Here is a 13,791-nt window from a genome sequence, read left to right as displayed (position 1 = left end):
ACTGAAACTGACTGATCAAGTTATGGGACAAGTCAAGATGTTGAAGGCGGGTTAAACCTTGCACTGAATGCGGGATGTCAGTTATCCCTGTGTTGGAGAGATTCAGACGTGTGACACTGCTCAGGTTGATGAAAATGTTTTCATACAAATATGATTGTATATTTCCAGATAAATCCAGATATGTCAGCTTTGTCAAAGGTTGAAATAGGTTTTCAGTGTTCGATCTTGTCAGATCCAATTGACAGTCTTTTAATTGTAAAATTTCCAGATTTGGCAGACTATGAAACATGTCGGGGGGAATGTGCCTCTGATCGGTACCAGAGAGATCCAGAGATTTCAGCGTGGCTGCTCCGTAAAGTTCCTTCCAAAAATCCCGAATCTGCAGCTACTAATTCAGTAAAGTTTGGGTTGTGAGATATTATGTGAATTTCAAGGTATATATACAATTTTATGGATAACAACTTCTTTAATACTGTAAAAAGCGACGTTTCGGTATAGATCCTTATACCGTTGTCAAACAAGACTTACTTGACTTGCTTGACAACGGTATAAGGATTTATACCGAAACGTCGCTTTTTACAGTATTAAAGAAGTTGTTATCCATAAAATTGTGTCTACCTTGTCATCGCTCAAATTCTAAGTAATGCCTATCAAACAATTCATAATGTGAATTGGACTGTAAGAAGCGTTCAGACGACCGAAGGGGTACATACCCGATATATTTAAGAAACGGACTGAACGAGGCAGAAGAATCCCCAGAGAAGGCTTGGCCCTGACGTTAGCGGGTAGTATGAAGTCTGTTGACAGGTTAGTTCTTCTTGGGTCACCGTGATACAAAGCTACAGGATATGATAGTGGCCAGAGCTCTCCTCTATCTATGAGAGACGTTGTTGTCCCGTGGTTTCCATAGTAACGACTTAATTAGATGTAGGCGATTTTCATCAGCAGTCAGCTTGTACAGTTTATTTCAATTTGCAACTTTTAACTGCAGAGTAGCAAATTTATTGTCGTTCCTCGCGTTGTCCATGAAGACTTTTAACTTCTTTCGGGCTTGAGGAACCGCCTCAGTAAAATCTTGTGACATGTTAACATCAATGGTCTGAGTTTGGAAGTTGATTTGAGGATATGACCTTTCATTTTAACGTGTTTGAGTGTGATCAGTACCGGGCCAGCACCCATTGAGCCGCACACTGGCGATGTCCACAGTATCGGGTATCTCCGGAGTGTTCCGTATCACATCACGGACTTTGTCTTCTGTTTCTGCCGGGGATTCGTCACGCGATTCTGGAATCTTCTGAAGAATAAGATTGTTCATCCTGATCGATTTTCTATGTTATCCAGTTTTTTTTATGTCGCGGGTCCTCGCCAACGATGTTATTGAGTGGACTGACGCTGTGAAGATGGTTTAAAAGGATTTATTCTCTGTAAAAGATATAAATAGGATCAATATGAATTGATGTTCAGTCGAGGGAGCGAGAAGGTCTTCCCTCGGCTGTGGCGTGACAAAAAGTGATATTTGAAAGTGTCCACGTCACACCCCAGGTATGTGCACGAGACACCGCTGGCAGGACAACCAGGAGTCGGAGTGAAGATGAAGCGTACGTAAAATAAAATAAAATAAAGATGACTCGTGGAATATTAAAATAACTTTAAATATATCCGGTGACTACGGGTGGCCCATAAGGGACATGGAGTCTGATTTTCCATATTTTGATATTTCACTTACTTTTGTCGTTACCTTTTGCAAATTAACACGATTTGTCTAAATATTTCCACCGCGGTGAAAACTATTTACACCGCGGTACACAGGTCGTTGCAAATGCATTCAATGTCAACGTCAGAACGATATATCGTTTGCAACAACGCCACAACACCACCGACGACCGACCGCGTAGTGGTCGTCCTAGAGTCACTACTCCCAGACAAGATAGGTTCATGATACGCCAACATCTGCAGAACCGATTCCGAATGGCCACTGAAACAGCTCGGCAAACCACTGGCAACCACCAGCGTGATCACCACCAGTGATCGTACACTCCGACGTCGCCTAACATCTCGTGCCACCGTCCTGCTCTTGTACCCATCCTGAGAGATCGTCACCGAGAGGCCCGACTGCAATGGGCCAAGCAGGATCAAAATTGGCGTCAACAGCAATGGAGAAGAATCATCTTCACTGATGAAAGTCGCTACTGTGTTTCAACGATGGATGGCAGAGTCAGGGTCTGGTGAAGGAGGGGAGAACGTTATGCTGATGCTTGTATTATGGAACGAGACCAGTGGGGCGGCCCAAGCATCATGGTTTGGGGTGGAATCGTTCTGAACCAGAGAGTGGGACCTGTGGTCTTTCAGAATATTGGTCCAGGCAGGGGTAATGGCATCACAGCTCTCCGCTACATTGACCAAGTTCTCAGTCCCCACACTGCCAGAGTCACCAGGGACGTTCTCCAGCAGCACAACATCCAAATCATGCCTTGGCCTGCCCTCAGTCCGGATTTGAATCACATTGAACACTTGTGGGATGAGATCCGACGCCGACTCAACGACGTACGCCCAAGGCCGACAACTGCAGCAGAACTGCGTGTAGCGTTCCTGAGGATATGGGCCCATATCCGAATGGCCTTCATCAACAGGCTAGTCCACTCCATGTACAGGAGATGTGTGGCTGTAGTCACCAGGTCACCACACCAGGTACTGATTTTGAACCCCCAAGCTGTGATGTCTTCTGGTGCCTCCCCAAATTCACAATTCGCAAAAACATTTCCCAGACTGTTAATTTCATGTGGGTCAAACACTGACTTTCTCCGATGTCTTGACTTACATATATAAGCACTTGAAAATATGATATTTATATGATACATCCACATGACGTTTCTTTTGCCTTTCAGTGTATATCCAATTTATATACCGGATTTTTTGTGTAGTCAGGTTCAATGAACTACATACTACCGGTGCGTTTCTTTTTATGAAGAGTGTAATACCCAAATCACAAATCAGATGTTTGCAACGTAGAAAGGACTTTTCAGTCTCCAACTTTATCGGCGAACTTGGTAATGTTCACTGTTTACCGGACCTCCCTGAAGAACACCCGGTCTAACTACCCGCTAGGAGGCGCCCGTTCAAAAAACATTTAGAACCACTAGTTATCAATTCGTTCGAAAAAAGATGTGAAAATGCAAAGATATTCGGAACATCACATGTTCTCTCCGCTGTAATTTAACCAAGGATAAGAATAGCCCTGTGTACGTTCAAATGAGGCAATGGTATGGTTTGGATGAGGACATGATAATTTGCACCAGTATGCTGTAGCACGTTTGTCTCTTTGTATACGTGACGGTTCTCTGCCAGGTTCACCGTAAACCATAGTTGGGTGTCGACATTCTCAGACCTGCTGCAAGCTTTAGAGTGATCGAGTGAGTTTTACGCCGCTTTTAGCAATATTCCAGCAATATCACGGCGGGGAACACCAGAAATGGGCTTCACACATTGTACCCGGGTCGGGAATCGAACTCGGGTCTTCGACGTCACGAGCGAACGCTTTAATCACTAGGCTACCCGACCACCCCGCAAGCTTTAGAAATGTTAGGTGTACACGTTCAATTATATCAGTGTTTTCAGTTGACAAGGAACTCTGGGTAGGAGAATACAGGGTCCCCAATCAGCCAATCAAAAGCCTAGAATTACTTCCTGAAATATAGTTTAAATGATGAGACATATCTGCAGCAATATAGTCTACCCCTGTGGTGATAGCGCTGAAGTTCTGCCGGGTGCTGCGTTAGACAACAAGCCAACTTGTGAACACAAATAGAAGACTCCTTCAGGTAATTGGACAAATATTCACTCAAGCGGATACACGCCCCAGGAAACATTGTGGGTATTCATTTCAGATGTATTTATAACAGATTCTTCCACTTTTATCAACTCGTGTTGATATATTTGATATCAAAAGACACTCGGATGAGATTCTCTATTTATACGACCTTATTAACCTGGGCAAAGGAGCGGTTGTAAACATTTTCGTCAGGGCTTTAACAACAGAGTCTGAGGTCTAAATATATTTAAAATAAATACTAGAGGACGGCATTGGGTTAAGGGCATAGGATTTGCCTGGTCTATGCTCGATCATATTCCGTACTTATAGTGTCATTTGTACTGTCAAAACTACTGAGTCTACAAATGACCACCATCTAAACTGTCCGATTCCTGATATTGTGTCAAAGAAGTATCTGTAAGTGTTAGCTAGTGCCTGTAGAGATTCATAAGCTGGTAACGTCTATATCCCGTTTCTTGAAAAGGAGCTTATTTGAAACTCTATTAATACCTTTCACACTGTGATGCAGTGTTGAGCTCATCTGTGTAACAGTTCCTGTTGGTAAGTTCAATCAACCCTGTTACACGATTCTTCCGTGTATCATGCAGTTGTTTGTGAATGACTGGTCAGTTTTCCTCATCAGTCTTTCAAGTATCAGTCGTTCTTTCTTTCTTTGTGCATCGTGTCATCCTACAACCCAGCTTCTGGATGTGACGTCACATTATTGGAGCATGTTTGTCAACAACGTTCTTCACTACACTGTTATACAAATAAACACATTCACTGACAGACAAGGGGCGGTCGGGTAGCCTAGTGGTTAAAGCGTTTGCTTGTCACACTAAAGACCCGGGTTCGATTCCCCACATGGGCACAATCAGTGAAGCCCATTTCTGGTGTCCCCCGCCGTGATGTTGCTGAAATATTCCTAAAAGCGGCGTAAAACCATACTCACTCACTCAATAATACACTTGTCTTTGTGTCCAGTCAATGCACTCCCCAAATCCTGTTTCAGATTCTGCATAATGATCGTCTTCCATTTTCTGAACAGGATGTCTATTCTGCCACGTACCGATACACAGACATTTAGGACCCGTGAAGATCCGGGGTAGAATAGGTCTTCAGCAACCCATGCTTGCCGTAAAAGGCGACTAACGGGATTGGGTGGTCAGGCTCGCTAACTTGGTTGATGCACGGTCATCGATCCCTATTGCGTGGATCGATGCTCATGATATCAACCACTGGATTGTCTGGTCCAGACTCGATTATTTACAGACCGCCGTCATATAGCTGGAATATTGCTGAGTGGGGCGTTAACAACAAACCAACCAACCAACCAACAGACATTTAGACTGAACAAAGCAGCAAAGTGATCCGACTTGACGGAATGACCCATTTTAATGTCCCTTATTTCAAGTTCCTCTGACCTGGTGTCTATTAGATCCAAAAGATGCCCATGGAGATGGGTAGCTTCCGTGACATGCTGAGTTAGGCCATACGGATGAAGGTGATGATTATCTTGTTTAACTGTGTCCTTATTTTGTGACTTATCGACATGGAAGTTGAAATCACCACATAGGAGAAGCTGCTCGGGAATTGTCACCAGATAGTAATTTGAATTCGTTGAAGAAAATAGATTCTTGTCTCGGTGGTCGGCAAACCACGATCAGAGTTATTCATTGTTTGCCAACATTTCGTGTGACTGGAAGAACTTCTTGTTCATTCCAGACTTTCAAAACATTCAAATGCTGATCTATGTAGGATTGCCACACCACTACCTTTTCTGGTAGCTCTAGCTACATGAATAAACTTCACTTGCATCCCAGAGGGGTCATTTAGCCAGTTGCAGTAATCTCTGTGTCGTCCTTCCGTAGCCATGTTTTCCCATCACAACAAGGATGTCCACATTATTATCCGCAATCAGATCGCACAACACTGGGCTATGTATCTCTAGTAGTGTCGTGTGTGGTGCAGCCATCAGGCGCAGCACTCGTTGTACGCATGCGTGTACCTTCCGTCTGCCAAGGGGCATTTTGCTGTAAGGTGACGAGGAAAGTTTGCATGCTCTTTAGAGATAGCTTCTTTCCTTGTCACTGCCATTGAAATTAGTCTGTTTTTTTTGGTGACGGAAGTGTAATGATTAAGATCAATCTATCCCATACTCTAACTACCCACAGACAACCCCCCTGGCCAATCAAGTGCATCTCTCTTCTACTGCGATACATAACAATAATTACGGTGAGGTGAGGTAAACTGGGGTTTAACGTAACGCCCAAGATTATTGCACTTATATAGCGACGTGCATGCACGTGTGTGTGTGTGTGTGTGTGTGTGTGGCTCCTTGTACTAGTGCCGATGCCGATTTATAGTGCTAGCTCACTGAGATACCATGCCGCAGTTTAACATGAATACTATGGTGGCCGAGAGGGGACATCGCTTTCTCGCTTTCTCGCTCTATCGCTCTATCGCTTTCTCGCTCAATCGCTTTCTCGCGGTATAGCAGTATTCCCTCTTGTTGGTTTTAATCATAAAAGAGAGCTGAGAATTTTCCAGTCGCATTTCAAATTATACATATGGACGGAATGTTGAAATTTTCTCACTATCTACTGAAATATAATTTAACAGTACAGACATATGTGCTTTTATAACAATCCAAGTATTTCTGCGTAAAAAAAAATTTGATTGATTTATGGCCCTATTTAGCTATTCGATCCCCCGCCCCCAGGCCAAGTTATCAAAACAAATAGCAAATAACACCGCTCAATAGCGCTGAGTAGTACGTACTTCCTAAAAAGCAATAGTGTTTTCCTAAAAACAACGCTTATATCAACGTTTATTCTGTTTGCGGAGTAGATGTCATCAAAGTGGAAGTCCTCACCCAAGCAATGGTTAATACTACCGGATGTCCTTTATGTAATTTCTAGTTTTTGGATGACATATTGTTCTCAGTAACCGTAATGTGGAAATAGATAGTTGATTGGTTTTATATTCAAGTTGGTATTTCCGCTATTCAAAGTGTTCAGTGAGGCCGTCTTATCAACAGTCATTTCTGAGACATAAATGCAAAGCATAATTACCTTATTCGACGTAATAAGCGCCCCGCTCTAATCAACGCCCACGGCGATATTTGCTAAAATATTGGCTAGTGAACAATCCTAATTAGCACCCCTTGCGATTGATTAATGTACACAAGACTTATTTATTCGCGTATAATACGCACTCGTGCGTTATATGCACACTTAATTATGGGCAATTTTTATTCGGGAAAAATATATCTGTCGTACATAAACATTTCAGGCTGTCAGCATAAACCACGAAATTTATCTTTCAACTCAACTTTTTTTGAGAGCGCCCTGGGCGCTTATTACGTCGAATACGGTAATTATGTCTACGCTAATTTTTTTGCATTTATAATTAACTCTAACGTTAATTTCAAGATTTACAGCACATACTATTCAAAAGAAGTTAAAGAACACCCGATTCCTTCATATGACTATGGTTAGTCATTAGAAGAAGCGATAGGGATAGAGCGAGAAAGCGAGAAAGCGATAAAGCGATAGAGCGAGAAAGCGATAGAGCGATAGAGCGAGAAAGCGGTAGAGCGAGAAAGCGATAGAGCGAGAAAGCGATAGAGCGAGAAAGCGAGAAAGCGAGAAAGCGATGTCCCCTCTCGACCACCATATAGATCCGCTATCTGTCATAGATCTCCTTAAGCCAAGAGACGCAATAGCGAAGGCCAAACACAGCAAAAAAATGCAGTTTCCGGTATCCGGATAAACCTTCCGGATACCTCCGGACACTTACCCAAAACGCGTCCGGGTATCCGGTGGCAGAAACCTTGCCGGATACCAGATCCATGGTATCCGGCATGGACACCTCACCGGAAAGCATGCAGTCTATCTATGATTACGATTACGTAAGATAATGAGGTAGCCAGTCACGTGATCGTGTTGCTGGACAGTTGTAGCATCTAAACACACAAATTAGCAACAGTGCCCCGCCGAATTGCTTTCGGAAATCTGCTTTTATCTTGACTAATAATTCGATCCACAGAGTCAAAAATGGGTTTGGATGGTCTTCCCTATACGGATACTGACATAGAAGTACAACCTTTTCAGTTTGAACTTCTACCTGGCAGCAAGAGCGACAGGAATACCACCCAGAGTGGTGAACAATGACACAACAACAGCAAGCAGTTGATTGTAGAGCATTAGGCGGATTAGTTTTGACCAAAGAGAGCACCCCATTATATATGATATGATAATCCTCATTTTATCCACATATATGCACGCATGGTGTCATTTTGGGCCTGTATCGTGTCAGGGAAAGCAACTAAAATATAGTGTACACGTTGTCAGCAGAGGATTAGCGTGATAGGTAAGACGATTGTCAATTTAATCTATTTTTTTTAAAGACTGGTTTGATGTATATGTGGCATTCACATTGTTTATTTTTGTCCATTCACTAAAATGCATTGCGTCAAATTTATTACAAGATCAGTAATATGCAAGACCCGTGAAGATTCCGGGGTAGAATAGGTCTTCAGCAACCAATGCTTGCCGTAAAAGGTGACTATACTTGTCGTATAAGGCGATTAACGGGATCGGGTGGTCAGGCTCGCTGACTTGGTTGTTGCATGTCATCGATCCCAATTGCGTGGATCGATGCTCATGATATTAATCACTGGATTGTCTGGTGCAGACTCAATTATTTACAGACCGCCGTCATATAGCTGGAATATTGCTGAGTGGGGCGTTAAACAACAAACCAACCGACCAGTAATATGCAACTATGGTCATCTCAAATGTTTGAATCATCATAAGCCGTAACGAAGAGAATATTTAAATCCGAACTTATCTGAACAATATTTTGATAAAACAACACAACAACACAGGCCTTACCACACACATCATCATTAATATTGTGACTGTTTTCAGACAGACAGATTTATTCAGTAATCAGGCCTCCAGCCCATAATACATGTTAACATAATGTAGATCATACATGCTTATATACTATGGCGTTATGTTAAGACAAATAGTTTGAGAATACGTTAGAACAGTGATGAGTTACGTATATTCATAACTTTAGATAGAAATAGTCCAATGTGTTTAAAAGTTCTTGTGGAGTTTGTTGACATAAGGTTTAAAAACTGTTGATAGTGGTAAAGTTGATTTCACTTCCAGCAAAGCGTTCTCTTCTTGCAGCTCGGTATCTCACAGATTGACAATACATGATACTCATTCTCAATTAGAGTTAAACCTTTGGAGTGGCAATACACGCACACACATTCTTCATATGGGATTTTAGAATGTCTTCCAGTTTCAACTGCAAGTTTAAAGTTGTTACACCTGAACATACATATTAATCTTTTATAATAAGCAGAGATTTCAAATGATAAAAAGTATTTTTCTACATTAAGGGGAGATTTGTACTGTGAGTAATATTTGCATTTAGATGAGAGCTCTATGGAGAGATGCCAGTTTTGAGAACGACTATGTGGGTGGCCCAATCGTCTAAGGTGCGAGAATCGCTGTGAAGAGTTGTGTCCTTTAGGCACACCAGAAACCTATGATTGTGGGTTCAAATCCCGGTTCGCCCCAATTAATTTTCTAGGTTTGTCAGCACCATACCCATGCTCGTGGGTTTCACCGAAGTGGTAAACGTCTGAGACCTGCATCACTTTAGGCTTTCTTCCCACATTAGGCTGACTGGCCGTGATATAACTGGAATACTGTTAAAAGCGGCAATAAACCCAACTCACTCACTCACTCACTCACTCACTCACTCACTCACTATGTTCCATGTTCACAGGTGTGCCATGCAGCCAAAACTACTGTAACGGGACTGGTTGTACTTCAAGACCAATGATGAAGTTTCTGCTGACAGCTGCAGCATCAGTGTTGGTCATCACTGAGTCCCTCACCTCAATCCCCTGTCACGTCTTCTACCGTAAACATGGGACGCATGTGGACTGCAGAAACCGAAATTTGAAGAAAGTCCCAAATAATCTTCCCAGGAACACTACAGATCTTGACCTCAGCCACAATAACATTACCACCCTGAAAAACAATTTTTTTATTGGTTTAGCAAATGTTGAAAGGTTACTGCTTGAATCGAGTGGGATTCATGTCCTAGAAGTCAACAGTTTCCAGGGCCTGTCTTCACTGCTGGAGTTATCCCTCAGTTACAACAACCTATCACCATCAGCCTACCCCGCTGGGGTCTTCAGGCACCTCATCAAACTCCTCAAGCTCAAGTTGCAGGATGACCTCAGACCAACAGAAAATATCTCATTCCCAGATGAAGCACTTGCAGATTTGGTGAATTTAAAAGAATTGTGGCTAGCCTCTCCCCCTGAGCCTATCTTCGGAAGAGGATTCACTGGACTCAGACATCTTGAATGTCTTTACTTTAACACAAGAGCGTGTCAACTCACTGCACTCAGGAATGACACGTTTCACGCCTTCAAGGATACGCCATTGAGGAGGCTATATATCACTGGTTGTCATCTGTCAATCCTCGAAGCTGATACCTGGGGAAACCTCCAGCACCTCAGCGTCTTATCCATAGAGAAGGCGAGGTCTGTTGGTCTGAAACCAGTCTTGAGGTCGCTCTATGGCCTTGTTGGGAACACCATGTCGCTTATCACCTTCTCTGCTGTAGGGCTAGGCATTGGCGAGAATAGTATGTCTAGGCTAGAAAACAACGAAACACTTGTTCTCACAAAAGGCATGATGGCATATTTAAATCACATATGTGTAGAAAAGATTGACCTGAGTCAAAATAGAATTGTCATCATCGAAGCTGAAGCTATCTGTGATACATGTTTATTTAGAAAGTGTTTAAAATACATAAATGTGGCTGGAAATATGATGTTAGGGGAGATATTTGTGGCTGTAAAACTACTCTTTTTTCAAGAAATGGAAGTCGTGGATGTATCATATCCTGTAGTTTCGTATCACGGTAACCCAAGAAGAAACAGACAGCCCAGAGACACCATCAAGCTACCCGTTAACATAAGGTCGAAACCTTCACTGGAGATTCCTCTGCCTTTTTCAATCCGTTCGTTAAACATATCTGGTATATACACCTACGGTCGTCTGAACGCTTCTTACAGTTCAATTCACGTTATATCTCACAACCCAAACTTTACTGAATTAGTAGCTGCAGATTCGGGATTTTTTGAAGGAACTCGTCTTTACGGAGCAGCCACGCTGAAATCTCTGGATCTCTCTGGTACCAATCAGAGGTACATTCCCCCCGACATGTTTCATAGTCAGCCAAATCTGGAAATGTTACAATTAAAAGACTGTCAATTGGATCTGACAAGACCGAACACTGAAAACCTATTTCAACCTTTGACAAAGCTGACATATCTGGATTTATCTGGAAATATACAATCAGTTTTGTATGAAAACATTTTCATCAACCTGAGCAGTGTGACACGTCTGAATCTCTCCAACACAGGGCTAACTGACATCCCGCATTCAGTCCAAGGTTTAACCCGCCTTCAACATCTTGACTTGTCCCATAACTTGATCAGTCAGTTTCAGTCCCGCACGAAACAGATTTTAGATGACCTACAGCAGGTGTCTCCTCATTTACGTGTGTCGTTGACTGGTAATACCTTAGCATGTGGTTGCAACAGTGTTGACTTCATGGAATGGATGATGGTGACGGATGTCGTCTTCGATGACGTGCAGATGTACAGATGTATAGACGAAACAGGCAAGCTGGGTCCGTTGATGCTAGACTGGACTCACTACAATACCCTCTGGCGTGCATGTTACAGCAGAATATGGCTGCCAACAGTTGTTTCTGCATTCTTTGCTTTGTGGATTGTCATCCTGTGTGTGGTGCTTGCTAACAGGTATGGCATGCTGTGGAAGCTCTTCGTCCTGAGGATGTTTGGTCTGCCGTTTGATAAGCCTGACCGGAAGCATTTCCAGTTTGATATGTTCCTTTACTATGCCTCGTCAGAGCATCAAGACCTGTTGTCCTGGATATTCACCACTTTCAGACAGGAAATGGAAAACAAGCGACAACTACGCATGTGCATCCCTGACCGAAACTTTGATGTGGGTGTGTCAACTGCAGAGGAGATTGTAAAGGGCATCAACAACAGCTGGAAGTCAGTGATATTTGTCACTGAAAAGTTCCTTCAAGATGAATGGTGTTTCTTTGCTCTGTCATCTGCCCTGTACTCCACCACAACGCTGATGCCTAAGCGAGTCCTTCTTCTCTACACCCCGGATGTGTTGGAGAAGGGGAATCCCCTGCCGCCGGTGATGGGTCAACTCCTGGATCAGGGCACAGCCTTGGAGCTGGATACCGACGGCGATGACGACTGGTGGACAGAGCTGCAGGAAAAGGTACTGGCGTGGATATGACTATTTAAACCTGTCCGTCGTTATTGAACAACTGTGGACGAGGCTTCAGGAAGATGTGTTCAGTTATTTGGAACAAGTACTTGTATATAGTTATGATGCTGTATACCAGAGGAATGGTTGACAGAACTTCATCAACACGCGGTGTGATGGATATGAACAAATACTCATTTGTCGAACAGAAGCAGTTTGCATTTTACACAATAAGGATGTTTATTTCATGAGTTTTATGATTCATCACCAGATAGACTTTGTGTCAGTTGTCCAGTTTCTTGACATTTGCCCATATTACAAAGGTAATCTGTAGTTGCTTAAAATAGCATTTGTTAGCAATCTAGCATAAATAGACAATGGATATCACCTTCACTTACCGCTAGGAACAGGCTCGGAAATAACCCCTTTAAAATCTTTCTATTAGATCAGACATAATTGTTTTTTGTAAAAATAATTTTTTTATTCAGGGTTAAGAATACATTGTACATGATATAATGCATATTAATACATTAACTCTTTGTACATCATTTGTAATGTGACGATTGATATTACTTGTGATAATAAATGATTTAATGCATAATATATATGTATCACATGATGGAATCCCTTTTTTATCATTAAAACACAACAGCCATTCACACTTCTCATACAGACACCATTTACACGCTCTCACACAGGGACGTCACAAGCACTCTCTCTCTCTCTCTCTCTCTCTCTCTCTCTCTCTCTCTCTCACACACACACACACACACGCACACACACACACACACACACACATTATATTCTCAAAGAGAGATCTCAAACCTCAAATCAGTGGTTTCAATTGAATACATATACATATCCTAAAATTCAAAAAGGTTGTGGTACATCATCCAGTCTTTGTTAAATTCCAAACCTCTGTTTGTGGACAAAAAACATCTTTTCTCTATCTTATAGCGAAGTTTGAGTTCATTCTTTAAAAACTGTACATTCAGGAGTATATTTTGAACTCCACATCTGTAGATAAAGTATTTTGTGAACAGGATGATAAAATCAAACACTTTATCAGTAATAAGATTTTCTTTAAAGCCAAAAATAATAAATTCTGCTGAAAGATTTAGATTATGAATGTGTCAACATTTGTCATTTATTCAGCTCATAAACTGTTTCCAGAAATTCTGTACAATATCACACTCCCACAAGAGATGGAAGATCGTCTCTCTATCATCACTGCAAAAAGTACATCGATCACTGTCCACATTCTCGATATAAAATAGATCAGACATAATTTGTCACTGCCGGGTATTCCTCAACCGTGAGAGCTCTGCTTTTCACAAACTAGACACTAACAACAAATGTATTTCAAAATTAAATGGGTTTATAAATCAATACAAATTACTGCGCAGCAATTACAATGGCAGTAAACAATAGAGAGGTAGTACAATATTCAATGGCAATATATAATATGATGACAGTGGTCAGTATCAAGTACAAAGATACAGTGGTGATGGCAAAAGTCAGCGATAATAATGTATATTCACTCAGCGGCGACGGTGGTCAAGCCTCCGAAATTGGCCTTGGCAGGCAATCTGGGGTGAAAACTGATCTGGACAGGAAAGCTGG

General features: G+C 42.1%; 1 protein-coding gene across 1 annotated transcript; it reads left to right on the top strand.

The window, feature by feature from the left end:
* The first annotated feature begins 9,627 nt into the window (after nucleotides 1-9,627).
* Nucleotides 9,628-13,791, top strand: LOC124149785 (toll-like receptor 4). The gene has a single exon (XM_046521556.2). The coding sequence runs from the start codon at nucleotides 9,673-9,675 to the stop codon at nucleotides 12,196-12,198; it is 2,526 nt and encodes an 841-aa protein (XP_046377512.2). The 5' UTR covers nucleotides 9,628-9,672; the 3' UTR covers nucleotides 12,199-13,791.

Source organism: Haliotis rufescens, unplaced genomic scaffold (assembly GCF_023055435.1).
Source record: "Haliotis rufescens isolate VD_foot unplaced genomic scaffold, xgHalRufe1.0.p SCAF_6, whole genome shotgun sequence".
Taxonomy (NCBI): Eukaryota; Metazoa; Mollusca; class Gastropoda; order Lepetellida; family Haliotidae; genus Haliotis; species Haliotis rufescens.
Note: the sequence above shows the minus strand (reverse complement) of the source record. Positions and strands in the feature narration are given on the sequence as shown.